Here is a 20,235-nt window from a genome sequence, read left to right on the forward strand (position 1 = left end):
CATCCAATGTTGGTGTTTTTCAACAAAAAAAAAAAACATGTGAGCAGGGCCTCAGGGGAGGATCCGGACAGCATCACGATCCGTGATTCAACTCACACTCTTGACTTTTAGCTTAAAATCAAGGAGGTTCTGATCACTTCTGTCTGCCCCCAGACCTCCCACTTGATGGGTTGTATAGGCACCCCTGCTTATTACTGTAAGCGCCACTTCACAGGCAAAATTTAGTGACCCCTTTACGTGTAATTGGGGCGCTAAACGTAATTGTTCAGGGCGCCTTTTAAACTGAATCAACATTAACGGCTACTTTTCTCTCTCTCCTCTCTTTTCCTACCACGTGTATTTTATCTTTTGGCGGGAGACCCTTCTGGTCCCCACTACACTTTTTTCTATCTTTATTGACTCCTACCTACACACTGAATCGTTGACTAACTGTGGGCCCTTCTTCATTTGCACGTGACCGGCACACCAATAAAAAGGACAAAAAAAAAACGGAAAAAAGGTACTTACGATTTACGAAAATAAATTAAACGTAACGGCAACAACGTTTTTTCGGAAAAAACAGAAGTAGAAAATGTTCCGTAATGTAACGGAGAATCAAGCTGGGGAAGGTTGAGAAGTTGGTTCAGCAGAAGAAGGAATATCAGGTCCAACCCTACAACCTTCAAGCATAAACACAATATCCGCCATTGAAGGACGATCAAGTGGATCAGGAGCTGTGCATAACAATCCAACTTTAACTCCTAATAGAAATTCTTCCCATTCTGATGATTCTGGATCGAGTTCGAGTAAACCCGGTTCGAGCAATTCCGATATTTGTCCTTTTTGTAATTGCTTCTTCACCCATTTCACAATATCTTCATCTTCTCCATTAAACATAACTGGTTTTTTCCCTGTTAATAGTTCTAACAAAACTATCCCAAAACTATAAACATCTCCTTCTTTTGAAGTTTCACCTGTTAGTAAACCTTCTGGTGAGATATATCCAATTGTTCCAATTGTTGTTGTTGATGATGATGCTTCAGTCTGTGTACTAATAGCAGCATTTGTTAATCGGTCGAGCCCGAAATCCGATAAATGAGCTTCGAAATCTGCATCGAATAGAACATTTTGTGGTTTAATATCACTATGAACTATATTTGATGAATGTAGAAACGAAAGCCCACGGGCTACACCGAGTGCGATTAGATGTCTCATGGGCCAATTCAAGACGTGCCCGTCTTGATGTGATGCTTCTTGAAGTAATGTAGCTAAGTTTCCATTCGGCATGTAATCGTAAACGAGTAGACGAACATCGGGTGGACCTGCATAATATCCACGAAGAACTGTTAAGTTTCGATGTTTGATTTTCCCAAGCATTTCAGCTTCTTTTTTGAATGTGGGTTCGTCGATTGGTCCATTAGGTAGTCTTCGGATTGACAGAACAGTTCCATCTAGATAACAAGCTTTGAATACTAATCCATATCTTCCTCTACTTAGTACATTTTCTTCGTCGAATTGTCTTGTTGCTTCTACTGTTTCCGCATATGTGATCTTACTATTGAACATAACAAGTTTCGGACCTCCATTTTCACTACTTCCTCGACCACCTTCTGTTCCCGAACTCCCTCGAGATGGGGTTCGTTTCTTTTCTCCAGATGCTGCTTCTCGAAGCTTTTTCCGCCATCGAAGAAGGCTAAAAACATAGAAACAGCAACATAATGAAACAAGAATAGCTCCACCTACTGCAATAGCTATCAATAAAATCAGCTTCCGCTTCTTCTTGTTTCTCTCAGCTTTGGTTTCATTTGGACATTTGTTGGATAATGGCTTCCCACATAGATTTCCGTTCATCCTAAACAAGGTAGAATCGTTGAATCTTGAACCCAACATTTCCGGAATCGCACCTTCAAGTTTGTTCTTCGATACATTGAGATAATTCAAACTGGATAGATTAGCTAGTTCGTTTGGAATTTTACCAGTTAGGTTGTTCGAAGAGAGATTGATAGTGGTGAGGTTTGTTAGGTTTGATAAAGAACTAGGTATTATACCTGAAAGGTAATTACCATCTAATAACAGAGAATTTAAAGCAGAGAGATGAGCCATTTCATTTGGGATTTCACCTGTGAAATTGTTCTTACCCAAATCCAGCTCCTTCAAATGAGAAAGTCTAGATAGATCAACTGGAATAATACCCGATAAATTGTTCGAACGAAGTTGAAGAACTTCGAGATCAGAACAGTTGCCAATCTCTGGTGGAATCATGCCGGAAATGTGATTGTTGGAAAGAGATAAAACAGATAACGACCGGAGAAATCCGTAAGTTGCCGGAATCTGACCGACAAAACGGTTAGATGTTAAATTCAAGAATCTCAAACTCAATAAACTGCTTAAACCTTCAGGAACATTACCAACCAAATTGTTCTCTTCTAATGAGATTACTTGAAGATTTGATAACCCTGATAGCTCAAATGGTATTTCACCAGAGAGATTTTGCTTGCTCAAATCTAGTGAAATGAGGCTCAATAAATTTCCAATATTTGAAGGAATCTTCCCTGAAAATCCACAATTACTCAAATTAAGAACAATTAGGCCTCTTAAATCTCCAATTTCTGTTGGAATTTCACCAGAAAATTTGTTCCCAAATAGATTCAAAGTAGTTAAATTACTCAAACTGAAAATTTCTTCTGGTATGATTCCACTGAGGAGATTTTGTCTAAGATTTAGGGTTTCCAACTGAAGAAGAGAACCAAAACTTGATGGAATTGAACCAGAGAAAGAATTTGAACCAAGAGATAACATCTTTAGTTTACTAATTTGCCCTAAAAAAGCAGGAATCTTACCAGAGAACTGATTTCCTTCAAGATCAAGAACATGAAGATAACTACATTTCTGAATCTCTACTGGTATATTACCACTAATTGAATTATTAGCAACCCTAAACTCCTCCAAATTCAAGAGATTACCGATCTGAACTGGTAAATTACCAGAAAACAAGTTCTTTGAAAGATCAAGAGATTTTAATGTCGTAACATTTGTTAACCAAAACGGAAATCCACCATTAATTTTGTTTTCTTGAAGATCTAAAACCTGAAGAACACTAAAAACTGAATCTTTTGGTGGTTGAACAAGATCAGTGAACTCATTAAACCCTAACTGAACGATTCTCAAAGACTTCAGGTTAGAAAATTGAGAAGAATAAATCGAACCTGAGAGATTATTATGTGAAAGTGTAAGAACTTGAAGATGAGAAAGTTGACCAAAACCAGCAGGAATCAAACCTCGAAGTGAATTTCCTTGAACACTAAAATGAACAAGAGAAGAACAATTTCCTAATGAAGAAGGTAAAGTTCCTTCTAACAAATTCCAATCTAACCACAAATACTGAAGATTTTGAAGAACACCAAAAGTCGCCGGAATCCTACCAGTAAACTTATTAAACGAAAGATTAATCAACTGAAGTTTAGAACTAGCAGAGAAATCAACCGGAATCTCACCTGAGAATGAGTTAGATGAAAGATCAAGGTACCTTAGATTAGGTGAATAAAAACCAGAAATTGTACCGGAAAGTTGATTCTGAGCAAGATTTAGTATTTGAAGATCATTTAGGTTAAGAATTTCTGATGGAAGATGACCGGAAAATGAGTTAAACTGTAAAAAGAGAGCACGTAAACGAGTACATTTAGAGAGAGAAAGAGGAATAGTTCCATTAAAGGAATTTGAGCGAAGACTGAGTTTGCGTAACTGGTTTAAGTTAGAGAGATGATGAGTGAGTTGACCAGAGAGTTGAAGACGAGGTAATCGGAGTTCATAAACTCTGTTATTGTAACAAATGATTCCTCGCCAATCACAAGGAGCTGATGGAGAAGAAGAATCCCAATCGTTTAATGCACCTAATGGGTCATGAAGATTTGATTTGAAGGAAGTTAGAGCTTGAATCTCAGTAATGGTGTAGTTTTGTTGAGCGTAGGATAAGAAAGAGGCGGCGCATGATAGAAGGATGAGAAGATGAAGATGATGAGTGGGCGAAGTCATAGCCGTGAATGGTGGTGGTTTTGGTGGGATTATGGCATGATGAGTGATAGATACTCTCTCTTATGGGGGTGGTGGTGGTGGTGGTGGTGGTGGGGGAGGGGGGTGGATGGTGATTCAGAAGAGAGCAGGTGGTGGGAGCGTCTGTGACTGTGAGGAGCAGCAGCAGAAGAAGTGGTTGCCTGAGACTGATGATGAGAGAGTGAGGATTGAAGGGTCTTCTGCCATATAATTTTGCTGTTTCCTGTAAGTAGTAATTTCTCTCTCTCTATAACTTCTCAGTCCCCCAGACAGTCTTTTATTTGGAAGGAAACAAAAATAAAACAGAAATACTTTTCATTACACCAGAGAAATCATAGTAGGGTCACCGGTCACAGTAGCCGTTAGGGTTTCTTTCTTTTTTTTTTAATTTTTTTTATAAAATATATTATTGACAATTCTCTCATATTGATAGAGGAAAATTTGTACAAAATTTTTGTTTCTCTTTTTTTTTCTTTTGCTTTTTCTTTTTTAATTTTCCCACACTCACAAATACCATCTCTTCCTGCCTGTCTTTTTCACGTCACCACCATTTTTTCCTCCTCTCCTCCCACCACCACAATCATTTTTTTTTCGCTCCTTTTCCCACTACCACCACAATTACTTACTCCTCTCTTTTTCACCCCACCATTTCTTTTTTGTCCTTCCCACCACCACCACCACCATTTCCTCTTCCTTCCTATTTTACTTTCTGCTCCTCTATATTCCCTCTTTGTCTTTCCATCTACCCTATATTTCGCTGGAACGCCACGCTGATGTGGGGGCAAGAGGGCCCGGTTCGCTCAAATCAGATTACGTACTGGTTTGGGAGAAGAGGAGGATGCCCTTCCCCCAAACTAGAAGTTCTATCAAGAGGACCCTTCCCTTTGTCAGAACAAATATAGAGAGAGAGGGAGGAGGAGAGAGAATGAGATGAATGAGGAGGAAGATAAATGATGGAGTGATCGAAGATGATGGTGGTCATTGGTGTTAGTGGTGAACAAAGGACGAGATCGGATGAAATGAGGAATATGAAGTTTTGTTGCCCCGAAAAATTTGACAACACTCGACATTTTCTTTTAAAACTTTATACCCGATTAGTTGTCGATATTATTCTCACCTTTAATAGTCAAGTCCAAACTTAAAGGCTACGAGTTTTTCCTTTTCTCGTAAAGCCTCCCCAAGCCACACAAAATATCGACACACTTATTAAGTTAAGTGTCGTACCTATATCTCAAGCTATGAATGTGTCTTGCAAGTAATGTGCGATTATTACATCATTCCCTTAATCTATTGAGTTTACAAGTATATATATAATGAAAACGTAGAGTAAATCTATACATTACTAACATTAGTATTTACAAAGATTAGGGATAATCTAAAAGCTAATTTATGATTATCCTAAATCAAGTAAGGCAGGTTGGTCTATGGATCAGAGTTATAATACTCCCCCTCAAGTTGGAGTCGAAATTATCAATGACAGCTAACAAACTTCTTAAATGCATATGCACCAAGTGGCTTTGTAAATATGTCAGCACGTTCTCCGGATGTCAGAGCAAAATGAGGGGAAATGAGGTTTGATATGATCTTCTCATGAACCAAATGACAAAAGATTTCGATGTGTTTGGTTCGCTCACGGAAGACCGTATTATCAACAATGTGTAAAACCGCACGATTATCTCAATGCACTGGCATTGGGGGGGAGTGGTTTATAGGAAGGTCGTGGAGGAGATATTTGAGCGAATGAAGCTCATAGGGGAGGGTAGCTAAAGCCTGATTTTTGGTTTCAGCAGATGATCGGGCAATGCTATGTTGCTTCTCAGATTTCCAAGATAGTAGACTATAACCAAGAATGGTTAAGTAACCAGTGGTTGAGCGGTAGGTGGACGGACAACCCGCCCAATCAGAGTCGTTATATTCAGAGATGAAGAACGAGCTTGAAGTACAGAGGATGATTCCTTTACATATGGTTTCTTTAAGATATTGATGGACCCGGTGAGCCGCATAACAAACGACGTTTGGGGTTGCATGAATTGGCTAAGTTCATTTACAATGATGCAATGCCAGGATGGAAAACTGTGAGATAAATCAGATAGCCAATAAGCCTCCAATATATGGACGGATCAGAAAGTGGTTGACCGTCCGTCGCACTAAGGCGAGATTTTTTATCTATGGGAAACGATGAGACCCAGAAGGTTGTTATGCCATATTGTTGTGACATGTCAATGATATATATCCGTTGACATAAAAAATACCTTGATACAAACGGAACACCTCGATCCCTAAGAACTAGTGCAGGTGACCAAAGTCTCCTAACGAAAAAGTTACCGAGAAAAGATTTGAGTTTGGAAATAGCAGTAGTATCACATCCCTTAGAGCAAGTCCAACCTCAGTCTGTCTTAAGCCTTAAAAACCACTTTTTCATTCAAAAATTTCAGCCTCAGCTCAGCTCCAAAAATTCAGCTCCAACCTCAGCCTCTCTTGAGGTCTTAAATTTGAATTTGAAATACCTTGATACAAACGGAACACCTCGATCCCTAAGAACTATTGCAGATGACCAAAGTCTTAGAACAGAAAAGTTACCGAAAAAAGATTTGAGTTTGGAAATGGCAGTAGTATCACATCCCTTAGAGCAAGTCCAACCTCAGTCTGTCTTAAACCCTAAAAATCACTTTTTCACCCAAGAATTTCAGCCTCAGCTCAACTCCAAAAATTCAGCTCCAACCTCAACCTCTCTTGATGCCTTAAATTTGAATTTGAAAATTTTCAATTTACTTAATAAGTTCGATTAAACAACATTGATTACAACTAATAATTGATTTAAAATTTTAATCTACTTAAATATGACTAAAGAACAATAGAAAAATTAAAGATTTCTAGAAGGGGTTTCTTAGGTCTCGTGGTTGACCGTTCAACCAAGACTCTCGTGCTGCCCTAAGCATTCGTACACCATCTTTGTTCAGAGACCTAGCATCAATCTTCATTAAGTCCATCCCGTATTTTCGGTTCTTGTGTTCTCTATCTAATTGTGGAGCCTCTTGTTGAATCCGTATAGCTTCTTCTATTGATGTTGCTATCTGTTGGGATTCTTCGTGTCTTTTTTTCCAATATTCCTCCGTCGAAGAACTATTGACTTCTTCGTTTTTAACAGTAGAATGTGTGGAATTTTTTCCAACTCTTGCATTTTCTTTGGCTTGTTTACGGTCAATTGGTCTTTCCTCCGATGAATTGGTAGTAGAATCTCTTTTTCTGGATGTTGCCTCTTCTGGCATGTATGTCATCCACTTGTCATGTGACATCAAAATTTTGTAAACATATTGGAATCTAAAGCCTTTTCCGGTGTGATTTTTATAAATTTATAGTGCTCTTTGTAACTGAAATAATCAAAATTGATTTTAAGTTTATATTATGAAATCAAAAGATAGAAATAAAGGGATTAAAAGTAAGAAAACTTACCCGGTCATAGTCGTTCTCCCCTCTTTTTGGAACTTTATTTCCTATCCTCAAAGTCGAGATAAAGCTTTGACATTCGGAGTTTATCTCACTGAAACGAGATTTACAACTCTTGAGTGTGCATTGATACTTTGCACCCGCATTATATCCATGTGTTATTTTTTGCCAAAATACTTTTTGTTTCTTAAATTTTCGACAACCACATCAAATGTGATTTTCAAATAGCAATTAACAAGTAAAATATCTTTATCTTGTTTATACGCAATCCGTTTAGTTATCTTGGTTGAAGTCGTGCCTTCTTGCTCACAAGAATCATCAAAAGTTTCATCTACCGTCAAGGGGACGTGGAAGAATCATCAAAAGTTTCATCATTCTCTAATTGAGCCGACGGGTAACCAGAAGATAACATTTCCATAAAACTTTGGTTAAAAATTTTGTTAACATTCCTGAGATCCATTGAAGAAGATTGAATGAAAATTTTAAACAAAAATTGAAAGAGATTGGAGAGAAAAAATTTGAAAGAGATAGAAGTTGAATAAGGGAGAGGGTGGGATGAAGGATTGAGTGGGTTCAACCCCTATAAATCCATTTTAGCCGTTGGATTTGCCCCAACGACTAGATCTAAAAACAACTAGCCGTTGGAACAAATCCAACGATTAAGGAAAGCCCCAACATGACCGTTGGGGACATCTGGATTGAACCTCCCGGCTGGGGCTGGAAATTCAATTTTCAGCCCCGGCTAACTGAGGTTGGATTGCTCTTAACATATAAGTTTGCAACAATTTCTGTAATTATTCCGTCTCAAAATTTCTAAGCCAAAATAGAAAAAGATTACATACTTTGTAAGAGCACATGGTAGAAAGATCCAATTTTCTAATCTACAACCAATAAATTTTTATTACTTTTGTATTCGACTTTTTATGTAGGAGTATGCAGTGGTTTTGTTTATTATTCATTCTGCTCTAATTTGTTTTGCTTTTTTAGTATCTTTCCCTATTTTTTAATACATTCTTTAGTCTAACGTATACTTTAGATCCAGTATTTCTGGTTATGAATACTTAATGTTCTTGACCACCAACCAAATTACTTGGTGTCCAGTGCACTTGATGATAACTCAAACTATCTTTATTAGTACTATAATCTAAAGAATTTTGGGAACCATGAATTCGTTTGGTTTACTAGGCAAGGGCACTTTTTTTTTTGTTGAACTAGGCAAGGGCACTTAAAGGGAGTTTGATTCCTCTAGTAACAAACTAAGTAATTTAGGAGTTCTATTTCACATATGAAGGATATCAAACAAGACTATTAGGAGAAAAGATAGAAGTTTAATAATAAAAAGTTTGTGATAAAAGGAAATAAGGTAGTGGAAGAGCGAAAATATCAGTCGTCCTACCCGAAAATGAAGAAGAACGATGATTCGTTTCGTCCCTAGTTTTGGACTATGCGATGTAGCGGATTTGAGGAAGTGATTATGACAACATATAGACCACTTGATCTTGAAGTTATTCTTTCTTCTAATAGTTTATCCGTTATTCTGAAATCTTATCAATCTTAATATTATTCTCGAATTACAATTTCTTTTAATCTCTAAAATGTAGTTAATATGTTGATATTAGTGCTAATAAAAATGCAAACTTCAACTCGATGAAGACTATTATGTAATGTAGTAACCTTTAAAGTGATGGACCCACATGCTAAAACTTATAACTCTCTGGATTCTCAATTGAAATAACTTTGCCTCCTTCATCAACATATTGTTCCCCAAAACATGGATTATTACAAAATTAAGATATGATTAGTGGGCATTAATCCTTTAAAAACCCTTTTTTTTGAATTTATTGACCCACTTTGAACCCAACTTTGAGGGGGAAAGGGATATTCAAATACCATTTTAAGGGGGAAAGGGATTTTTCAAATTATTCATCTTTTTGGAGTTGGTGGATGTTTATAAAGAAAGCTACAACCTTGCTAGCCTTCCATTTTTTTCTACCTTATACCCAATTAGCCGATTTCTGTAGTATTCTTTTTTTTTGTTTGTAAAATTGGACACAAGAAAAAAATGATAAAACTCTAGAGAATTAGGTATTACTGATTTGAGGCATATTGTCATGTTTTTCTAGTTGACCAGGTCAAAAATTGGTGGTTCTGGATATTGTCTGAATCAAAACTTGTCTGACTGACATCGAGACGAAAAATACGGCAACTGATTTCAAAATATAGATAGATTGTTTTTTTCAAATGGTGTAGTGAGTGATGTGAAACTAAAATTTCATCATTTTAGATTCACCTTGGTTGAGTAATCACATATAGACTTTGAGAGTGACCAATATTGAAATCTTACCATTTAAAAAGAAAATCATCTATAATGCTTCTCCTCTCACGTAATAAAGGAGTAGATGTTTTAGGATGATGCGGACCAGTCATCCAGACTGATAGTGATATTGTCTGCTTTAACACTTACGAGTCTCACGATTTTAAAAAGTCTCACTAAGAAAAAGTGTGTAACTTTTTAAGAGAGCACCGTACTCTATCTCACCACCAAATTTATGTATATACGGATGCGAAAGTGTTTTAAACACACCTCTCTAACTTGTTATTAAGGCTCATTTTCTTCACAACCTCACTCCAAAACGAGAGGGAGTGTCTATAAAACTACCTGACTGATTTCTATGATGGGATTGCTATGGTGGGTCCATGGTCTGACCGTACCCTGTACGTTTGGTGGTGAAAAACAAGATTTTGGCTAATTCGAGGAAGTCCTCCTGTATCAACTTTCACCATTTCTTTAATATAAACGAGGGTGACCGTTGTGGTTTTGGAGTCTGGAGTAAGAGAATCCTTTGTCCTCTCGCATGCAAAATACTATAGGTTTCTCGTTTTCAGGACCCATTATTAATGTGAGTGAACAAACTGTAAACCTGATTTGATAAAATCCAAGGCAAATATCAGCTAACTGGTAAGGGGAGTCTGAACTCATAAAAAAGAAATGTGGTGGAGTCTCAACCATTAGATTCAGATTGGGTGGCGCTGAGACCTCCTTCGCCCACAGCTAGGCCCGACCGACCCCATGGAGCCTTTGATAAACTAGTGCAATTACCTTTATTTTTAATCCATAAAGCTTGGAAATTTTGGGGCAACAGTCATTCTGACTCGGGATCGTCGGGGCACGTGCCCCCATATGCCCCAACGTAGATCCGCCTCGCCTAATCTCCTTTGATTTTCCACCTACTTTGACATCACATTACTAAGAGAAAGAAAAGAAGCTTATGAATATGAGTGACTAACCGTCCATTAGTGCAAATAACATCAACAACCTCTTTCTGTCTCTACGTCTTTCTCTTCTGCCAAGCAATGCGAACCAGGACGGATTCATCAATTTGGCAGAATGTGCATATGATGAGTAGGTGAGATGCACAGAGAGCCCTAAGTTACATTCATGGCCCCCCCTTCATGAGGAGCAGTGAGTACTAACTAGTAAAGACTATCAACTTTTTCCCTTTTAAGTTTTGAGTTACTTTTTCTTATAAAGTAAAACATTATTGAGCTTAATATTGATGTAGGTGGTGTTTGTGTGTTTTCTCATTTGAATTTGACTCGTCTAGTCGTGCTATCTGAATCGTCTCGGGACTCAAAGTCATCCCAAATCAACTTTTCAAAGGGGTTAGACATCACAAGAACGAAAGATATTCTGAAAATCTGATTTCAATCAATTCAAACATGGAGTCATATCTAAGAGCATCTCCAATGGGACACTTAACAAACACTCTAAAAATCCTAAGTGTCAAGGGTCAAAAGAGATTCTATTTCCTAAGAGCATCTCTAATGGGACACTCTAACAAACACTCTAAAAGTCCTAGTTGTCAAGGGACAATAGAGATTCTCTTTCCTAAATGTCAATATAGAGACACTCTAATTTTTGTTTGTCTCCAATGGAGATCTCTAAAGTGTCTACACTTAATACACATGTCCTTTTCCAATTCAATAGATAAAAAGTAGTTGAAAAGCAAGATTTTCTATTAGTTGAAATTTAAAAGTAACACTTAGAGAGTCTCAAGTAGACACTCTCATTTTAGAGTTTCTCTCTCTAGACACTCTATAATAAATGTGTCCACCTCATATTAGAGTGTCTAATAAAGTGTTCCATTGGAGATGATTTTTTATCAAAAACTCCAAAAAATCTATGTGGCACTCTAAGTGTTAGAGATTGAGTGTCCCATTGGAGATGCTCTTAATGTCAATATAGAGACACTCCAATTTTTGTTGGTCTCCAATGAAGATCTCTAAAGTCTCTATACTTAATACACATGTCCCTCCTCAATCCAATAGATAAAAAGTAGTTGAAAAACAAGGTTTTCTATTGGTTGGAATGATAAAGTAACACTTAGAGAGTCTCACGTAGACACTCTCATTTTAGAGATTCTCTCTCTAGACACTCTATAATAAATGTGTCCATCTCATATTAGAGTGTCTAACAAAGTGTTCCATTGGAGATGACTTTTTAACAAAAACTCCAAAAAGTCATATGAGGCACTCTAAGTGTTAAAGATTGAGTGTCCCATTGGAGATGCTCTAACTTTGAATAAATAAACACCACCTTGTTCTTTATATATATATCAACATTCAATTAGCTTGCTATACATAAATCCACAAGATAAAACTAAGCTTAGGTTTTTTTCTTATTAATCATCAAACAAAATAGAGCAAGAGTAGCAATCCAAACATCATAACAACCAAATTACTAGCTCTCATCTAATTTACAACCTTTTTTATACACATCGACCACAATAAGCAAACATCAGAAAACACACACTAGTATAATGAGTTAGAATTTCTTGGATGGAGGAGAATATTGTTAAATTCTAAACGGTGAAACTTACAGAATAGATGACAGTCCTCTCCAACTATATGATCTTCGGTTAGTTCTAGGATTAAAGCTGAGACCAAACATTTCTTTGAGAGCTTGCCCTGGCTGTAAGAGTCCTACGAGTTTTGCAACAATAGACGCACTCTCCGATATATGGTTCATATCTTTTGTGTTGGACCAGAGTAGACGAGCTAGTTGTAGTCTTCTCTGCTTTGTGTCTAATCTAATACCCCATTTAGTGAAAAGATTTTCTCTTTCCACTGCGGAGAATTTCCTCTGCAGTTGCTTGCATAGCATTTCTCTTTCTCGACGGAGAGCTTTCGTGCTGTAAATGTCAAAATAAAACTCATATTGGTGAAGTAGTATATGACAATAATCAGTGCCAAAAAAATGCAAGTCCCGACTAATGAATAACATCCATCTGTCACGTGGAAGAGTATTTTAAATACATACTCGGCGTTTAATGGCTAATTGAACTATAAACTTAGACCATGCCAATTGCCACCAAACTTCATTCGGAGTGATCAATGTAGATCTCTCTCATCTCAGAAACCTGCTTGGTTTCGTTAAAAGATTTTGAAGAAGATGAATCTCTTATATTTCAACTCCCAAACATTATGACGACTCAGAACAATATTCATTGGACTTTTTTGATTAATGAATTTATGGCTTATTCTTTGTGCCATATTGTCTTTTTTTCACCAAATGCGAGTTTTACAGTACGAGTGCTAAAAGGAATAAGGAACGATGTCCAAATCTTGAGCCAGATTAAGAATTCAGGGAATAGAAAATATATCTTAATAATGCAATTAAGAAAGATATGGCAGAAGTTGGTAAAGAGTACCTTGAAGCAAGTGAGAGATCTTGATCAACTCCTGCAGACACTTTATAGAAATCTCCACGAGAGAAGGTGTCTTTGAGAAATGATAACCTCCTTAGTTCTACCTCTAGGTAAATGGAATCCGAGGAATCCCCTTTAAAGAGCAGAAAGAAGTAGGTTCGATGGATCAAAGAGACGTTGCAAAAGTCCCAAAGTTCAATTATCTTCCTTTGTAGCTTCTCAAACTCCAAGGTCCAATTTGAAGGAGATTCTGGAGGCTCTTGCATTGGATCAAGGCCTACATCTTTTACACTCTTTGCTGATTCATGGCCCTTTTGTTCTTCCTCTTGGGCCTGTCGATCATAGGCAGTGATATTAAACTAAAGATAGCCATAACTAAAGTTCAGAATAAGAGATGAAACATGACTGCTTATCAAATAGAGCTACTAATAAATAACATAAGAAACATTCCTGCTTTATTAGAAGGACAACTTGGGAAAAGCCTTGATGTCTGAATCTGAAGAAAACGCTAGATTAAGTAACAAATGGTTACCTGGTCATCAATAAGTTGTTTGTCATATTGAAGTTTAGCCATCTCTTTGAGACCTGCAACAAAAGTACGGATACTACTAATATCCTGTTCAGCTGAAGATTCAACAGTAAATGATTTTAACTCCTCGGCTGAAGAACTTCGTGCAGAATTCTGTGAAACTTCTCTCGACAATATTTTAACATCAGCTCCAGAATTTGTAGGAGAGAAATGTCTCTGATAAACTTCTGGTGTCTCAGGATGGTATTTCTCAAACACATATGTTGGTTTCTCCTTCTGTTCTTCCTTCTGAAACCAAGGAGAAGCTGAACAAGTCATGAAGGTAGCTTTACAACTTCTGCTCCTGATTAACTGCAAGCTTCTACTGCTAGATGAACCTTCTGGTGACCATGGGGAAGGTGGTTGATCAGAGAGCGGATTGACAAAACAGTCAATTGTTTTTTCCACATCTTGTAGTTTCTGCTCTAGTTCACTGTATGTAAATTCCACTTCAGCTTGTCTTGACTCACTACCTTCGTTCTTTGGAGTTGATACCAATTCCTGACAAGTTGTACTTTCATTCTTAGTCACTGCCAAAGGTACCATCCTTCTACAATCTTCTCTCTCCTCAGGCGAGAAGGCATTAGATTCTTTACTTTTGATTGTAGCATATTCTTCAATCTCGATACATCGAACCTCCTTGCAAAGTTCTTCATCGTCCTCTTCAGTGTCTTCTGTAATATCTTCCCTAACATGGCATGGATCAGATCCAACAGACATAGGAGAACTGATTGAAAGCTTGGGATAAACACCATTAGAATACCAAGCTGTGTCATCTCTGATAAAACTAGTATCTACAGAGTGATGCTCAGCAACTCCAGATGATGCTGATGTCGATTGGTCTTCTTCCCATGCATCAAGTGCTGGGCATTTAGGTTGTTGATGAAACTCTGTCTGAGAGAGAGAGAGAGGTAAAGTTAGAAACGTAACTGGGTCGGTCACTTGAATCTAATATTCTAATTGAATTCACAACAATAAATACCACAATGCTTGAAGATTGATCCGCTCTAGCCACTTGTTCCAGATCGATAAGGCGACATTGGGCAAGATCTCGTTGCTCTTTCAGCTCTTGTATCTCTCTCTGCATCTGCATAACAGAAGGTAGAATGCTAGAACATTAGTGTCATATCCTAATCAACACTACTATATTCACGTATCAAAGTTATTCTAACACTATATGATTCAAATCAGGATTTGGGTAAGTCAACCTATATTTCCAATAAACTGGGGTACAAACTGATATCTTTCACCTAGGTAACCTGCATGAATTTGAACTCGAGTATTTCAAATGGAAGAAAATGTAGTACCCAAGTACTCCATTCTCATTTCTACAAAAAAGTGTGCATGTCATGCTCATTTACGTTGATTACGACAGAGCTATAGACATATTACTGACCTTTTCAATCTGAAGATCTTTCTCTCTCAAAATTGACGAAGAGTCGGAGGATCTTGAGACAGGCCCTTTCAGTTCAGTCTCCAGCCTAGCTAGTTGTTTCTGCAACTGCTTCACCAATATTTTATCAGACATGACTACATTAACCTGGGCACTGGTAGCTACTTCCTTTGCACAACTAGCAAATAAAAGGGTATTTCTTGATTGCTCGACATGGATTCTGGCAGGACTGATTGTGCAAATGATAGCAGTTCTTGCATTACCCCCTAAGGAACACTGAAGTATTCTTGTAAGCTTAGAATCTCTATAAGGTACATGCCCATTTCTTCCTTTGCTGCATTTAATGACAAAGTACAATAAATAAGTAAAAAAAAAACAACTTTGTAAATACTCAAAGATTCAGAAAACTTAATTATCCAATTGTTTCCAAGAAATATACAGATATTCACATACCTAAGTTTGCGAACAACTGTTCCGAGGGTGAGCAAACTGCGATTTATGTGGCAACCCTCTTTCAGTCTTGTACCAGCCGACATTGCTTGTGATGCACGCTCGCTCCCTGCCAGATCAATAAAATCCTGTACACGTAACAATACCATTTTACCGAGCCTTCTACCATTACTCCATAAACTTTGAAGAGAAGTATCATCACAAATAAAACAGTACCCATGAATATAGAATATAAAATCAAGATGAAATTGTAATTGTTTTTATACCACACTAGCTGCAAGGGTGCTAGAATTTTCCATGCCCCTGATTTCCCGAGGAGAACTTTCAATTATCTGCAGGAAATCCACATTGTATAAATAACTATACTGCATATTAAATCTTTTGTCCAAATTTAACTTCAAAAGTTGAAGAGGGTCCTACCAGCCTGAGAATTTGATGAGACCTGGAGCTTGTTTCGTTTAAGGAAGTTTCGCCTATCTGCCTTTGAGCTGTAATAATCAACACCCACATGTTAACTTGAGCAATCATCAAGTAAAAGCAAGAAAATCGACTTACATCCTTACCTTCACACAGAGAAAGGAGTTCCTTTACATGGTTCCAATCCCTAAGAGTTTCCTCTGTAAGTTTATCCACAACAGTCCCTCTCTGTTGGAAATGCTAGATTTTAGCATGACTAGATAGACTCATCGATCAAAGCTTAATTCAATATTATACTGACCTCTGGGTCATCAAGCAGCCTGCGGGGAGTGGTGTCGGAGCTTAAGAGGTCTCTGACAGCTTCATTGTAGATCTCCATTGCGGAAAATTTCAAAACGAATTCTCTTTCGGTGTGCTACAAGTAGAAAACCCACTTACTGTTATAATAAAAATGAAACAGTTATAGAAAACAAAAGAAAAATTAGTGAAAATGTAAGCCTTTTCATTATTACCCTCTCAATATAGTCATATATATCTGCAATCGCATACCCAGTAACTCCAGTCATGGTGTACGTTTTGCCACTGCTTGTTTGCCCGTATGCAAAGATGCTTGCTGATGAAAGGATTCGTTGGTGAAATCTTTCAATTTTCAATAGAAATAATAATGAAGCTCAACAAACACATGTAAAAGATGAAAAAGATATACTCACAGTTAATCCCATTGACGACAGAAAGAGCAACTTCCTTTGCGGCTTCCTCATACACCTGCCTAGTGGAGCAATCACACTGGAATACCCTGTCTATACCAGAAACATTTACAAGAAATAAAAGACTTGGCACTGAAGGAACAATATCTAAACAAAATCAGCCCTTAAACCCCAACTTAGTGCTACATATTTCCTAACACAACAGACTCCGATTAGGCACATGTAAGATCAGCGCATCTGATTCGACCAAACAGACAATGAAACCAATAGGTTCAGTATTGCTCTAACAAATCTTAATTGCCAAGTGAGAAGCATTGAAGTTAAGTACTTCAGTACTTAACCACCCAGACTTCAAAGGAGGCAGATAATGTCATTTACCATAAGAAACTATCAGAAATCTGCTGACAACAAGAAAGACTCCTACATATTAAACTATGAAGTCGATTATACTGCCTCGACTAATCCGCAAATTCAATTCCACATTATTGGGACAAAATTTAAACACACCCAAACAACAAAAAGTATTGATTGACACAGATACGAAAATGGGGATTTTCTCACCAAATGAGTAAGCAGTTGGAAACATAGATCTCTCAGGAAGGTTACTCCTAAAAACAATAGTGTTATCACTGATACATTCCCAATCTGAAGAATCATTCCTTCCAATTTCCTTTGAATTCAGAGGTCTTAATCTCACTGACACAACAATTCTTTCCTCATGGTTACTTCCTCCTTGAGACATCTTATCCCACTCTCCACCAACCTCACCCATTTTAACCTTTCTCTCTCTTCTTCTTCCTGCACAACCCACAAATCAACAAAGATTAGTTGATGAAACCCTTGATTCATTATATCACATAAGATCAGAAATTCACAAAATATAACCAAAAATGAAGAAACAAAACAAAAGCACTTACAACTTCTCTCTTGTTTCAGAAAAAGAGATGATTCAGATGTTAATGATGCAGATTGTTGAGCTAATACACATCACTGGACCCCCTCACATCAAGTACTATCAAAATCAACCTCATAAAGTGATAATCATAGGATTACAACTTTTAGTTTCTCTCTCTAAACAAAAACAAAATCTATTCTCTCTCTAATCTTCCTTAGGTTTCCCCGGTGGTGCCGGTGGCGATTTCTTAAACTTGTTATTAAATTTTAATGGACGGTGAAGTTTGGAGCTTAGTGAGATGGTCCCTTAATTCCAACCTGTAAATATTGTGTTGATTTTTTGTCTGGTTCGAAGAAAATTCCACCGTCTAGAAATCAAATTCCGAAGAATGTCAGTAAGATATGAAGAAGATTGAAGGTCTTCCTCTGCAATGTGGATTCTAGATTTCTAGGGCAGATTGACACGAATTCACAAATACTTCATCTTCTTCTTCAGCAATGAATCTTCAAAATCAGTTTCCCTCTTCAGATCAAAACATTAAACCTAGAGATCATCTCACAGATCCAACGACAAGAACAACAATGTATTTATTTATAAAGATCTTAGGAGTATATTAGAATAATAAATGAAAACATTTCCTGAAACCGATATTTCACCAAAACTCAAGACTTCTCTTAACGTCGACCTTTTTATCCTTCTTTGAAGTTTTGATCTAACGGTGGAGCAAAAGATTTACAGAGGATGATGATGGAGAGGGAAAATCTCACTTTTTAGAGAGAGAAAGTGATTTTCTAGAGAGAGAAGACGGAATGTGTTATTAACAGCGGCAAACGTCTCTCTCTCTCTATCTCTCTCTCTTTGACGAACCATTACTAGTCTTCCTGTTAAAGCTGATTCATATCAGCCGTTTAATACTCAACTACCCGCCAATGAAACCGGTTAAAATTGGGAATTTTAGGGGCCCCCCTCCTTAATAACTTTATGTCCAACTAGATTAAAAGAAAACTGATATTTGGGTCAAAATATTTACATTATAACAAAAAAAAATGTCATTGGTTTTATTAAATATCTAAAATTGTTGTATTTATTATGAGTAATTGTAATTTATGTGTGAAATAACAACTGTAATTATTAATTAAGTTATTTTTTAGTGTTTTATTCTAAAAATATTCCGAGCAAAGAAATTTAGAGTTTTTCTTATTCTTCTTCTAGTTTTGTAGATTTGATGACAAAACTAAAGAACTCTGAGAAGATCCACAGATAAAAGCCAATATATTGTTGTCTTTGATTCACTCACTCCACTCTCTCTAAGTTGTTCACTACATTAAAGTAGATTTGACTCTTCTTCTTCTCAAAATTTTTTTTTCAAGTAATTCCAATCAATAGAGTAAATTTATAGAGTTTAATTATGGATGAAATGATATTAAGGTGTTCATTCACTTCAGATCTTAAGAATAAGATGTCTCGTCAAATTTAAGAAGAAGAAGAAGAAGAAACTTTCAATTGTTTTGTTCCAGATTTGTAAACCGAATTTACAAGATCTTCAAGCTAATTCGCAATCTAACTGAGTTTTCAAGGTCAACCAGTCGAGTATATGCCTTCTGCAACTCGAGTTTTCTAAATCTGCAAATTGTGTTTCGCGCGCTTCTGCAAATCGAGTTTCCAAGATATGTAAATCTAATTTGTAAAATTTGGCAACCCAATTTGCAAAAAGTATTTTGAAAAAATGTCGTCTTTTTTTTTTTTTTAATATATTAAAAGTAGATCTTGTTAGAAAAATAAATGAAAATTTTCCAAGAATATATAAGTTTTATCAAAATTCGGCAATTAATGAAAAACTATATATATTTCAAAGAGAAAATTATGGATCGCTCATAAAGGATTAGTCTCTATATATATTTTGACATAAATAATAATTAATAAATGTTTGTTATTTTTTTTAATTATTTTGAATATCATTTTGGCTGAAATAGTAAAATCCCATGAAATAAACCCCTTTCTTTATGTCTAACGAGAGACACCTCTTATGTATATGTCAAACTCACACACACGAAAATGACAAAAGTAATCATGGTCATATATTTTTTTTTTCCTTCTCTTTCCCCGTATCTCTTTAGCAGGTGGCACCGTGGTACCAACACTTCCATTATCATCTTCTTTCTCCACCATCTCTGTCTATTTCTAATTTCATCTCCATTATCATTTTTTTTTTCTCTTCTTCATCGGTTACCTCTCTAATTTTCAATTTTACAAACCGTAAAAAAAAGAGTCCTCAAGTGACTATCAGAACCCTAAAGAGCATCCGACAGAGCGTGTGCGAGTCAATTTATTCGTACTTTCATCTTATCTGTACCTTCAATATATCATAAATTTCTACTTCCAAGAGAATCGAACTTAAAACCTCCCATATGCGAAGTAAGTTTCCAACCATTATCCTAAGTGGAAGAGAGATGTAACGTAAGAAAAAATCAAATTGAGAAGTTGATATACCACCAAACGTCCAACTAACATGATCGTCCGTTTGTTGTAGACTATTCCACCAATTAGACAAAATAGAAGACCAAAACATAGATTTGACCCAAAGCTGAGAAGTAATTATAAAATGGGGTAGAGTATGGGCT

General features: G+C 36.7%; 2 protein-coding genes across 3 annotated transcripts; both read right to left on the reverse strand.

Annotated features, from left to right (window-relative positions):
- Positions 1 to 492: 492 nt before the first annotated feature.
- Positions 493 to 4,414, reverse strand: LOC147551636 (uncharacterized). Its single transcript, XM_086671457.1, has one exon. It carries the CDS (start codon positions 4,009 to 4,011, stop codon positions 595 to 597), a length of 3,417 nt encoding a protein of 1,138 aa, XP_086527583.1. The 5' UTR covers positions 4,012 to 4,414; the 3' UTR covers positions 493 to 594.
- Positions 4,415 to 12,131: 7,717 nt separating this feature from the next.
- Positions 12,132 to 18,610, reverse strand: LOC147551637 (kinesin-like protein KIN-7C). Of its 2 annotated transcripts, none has more exons than XM_086671459.1 (14): positions 17,637 to 18,610; positions 17,281 to 17,517; positions 16,723 to 16,812; positions 16,525 to 16,625; positions 16,314 to 16,427; positions 16,159 to 16,240; positions 16,016 to 16,083; positions 15,862 to 15,927; positions 15,599 to 15,723; positions 15,149 to 15,479; positions 14,735 to 14,839; positions 13,717 to 14,646; positions 13,188 to 13,516; positions 12,132 to 12,668 (listed from the first exon to the last, which is right to left on the reverse strand). In XM_086671459.1, exons 2-14 carry the CDS (start codon positions 17,489 to 17,491, stop codon positions 12,353 to 12,355), a joined length of 2,868 nt encoding a protein of 955 aa, XP_086527585.1. In that variant the 5' UTR covers positions 17,492 to 17,517; positions 17,637 to 18,610; the 3' UTR covers positions 12,132 to 12,352. The 2 variants fall into 2 exon arrangements, with proteins under 2 accessions (XP_086527585.1, XP_086527586.1); XM_086671460.1 differs by having other exon boundaries at positions 16,723 to 16,808; positions 17,637 to 18,500.
- Positions 18,611 to 20,235: the final 1,625 nt, after the last annotated feature.

Source organism: Eschscholzia californica, unplaced genomic scaffold, assembly GCF_041429995.1.
Source record: "Eschscholzia californica isolate CP2 unplaced genomic scaffold, dmEscCali1.0.p SCAF_3, whole genome shotgun sequence".
Classification (NCBI taxonomy): domain Eukaryota; kingdom Viridiplantae; phylum Streptophyta; class Magnoliopsida; order Ranunculales; family Papaveraceae; genus Eschscholzia; species Eschscholzia californica.

Coding starts and splice junctions, on each gene's coding strand:
- LOC147551636 (XM_086671457.1), bottom strand. CDS start 4,011: ATGACTTCGCCCACTCATCATCTTCATCTTCTCATCCTTCTATCATGC.
- LOC147551637 (XM_086671459.1), bottom strand. CDS start 17,491: ATGGGTGAGGTTGGTGGAGAGTGGGATAAGATGTCTCAAGGAGGAAGT. Junction 15,928..16,015: donor CTCATCAAATTCTCAGGCTG/GTAGGACCCTCT, acceptor GATTTCCTGCAG/ATAATTGAAAGTTCTCCTCG. Junction 12,669..13,187: donor GATCTCTCACTTGCTTCAAG/GTACTCTTTACC, acceptor TGACATTTACAG/CACGAAAGCTCTCCGTCGAG.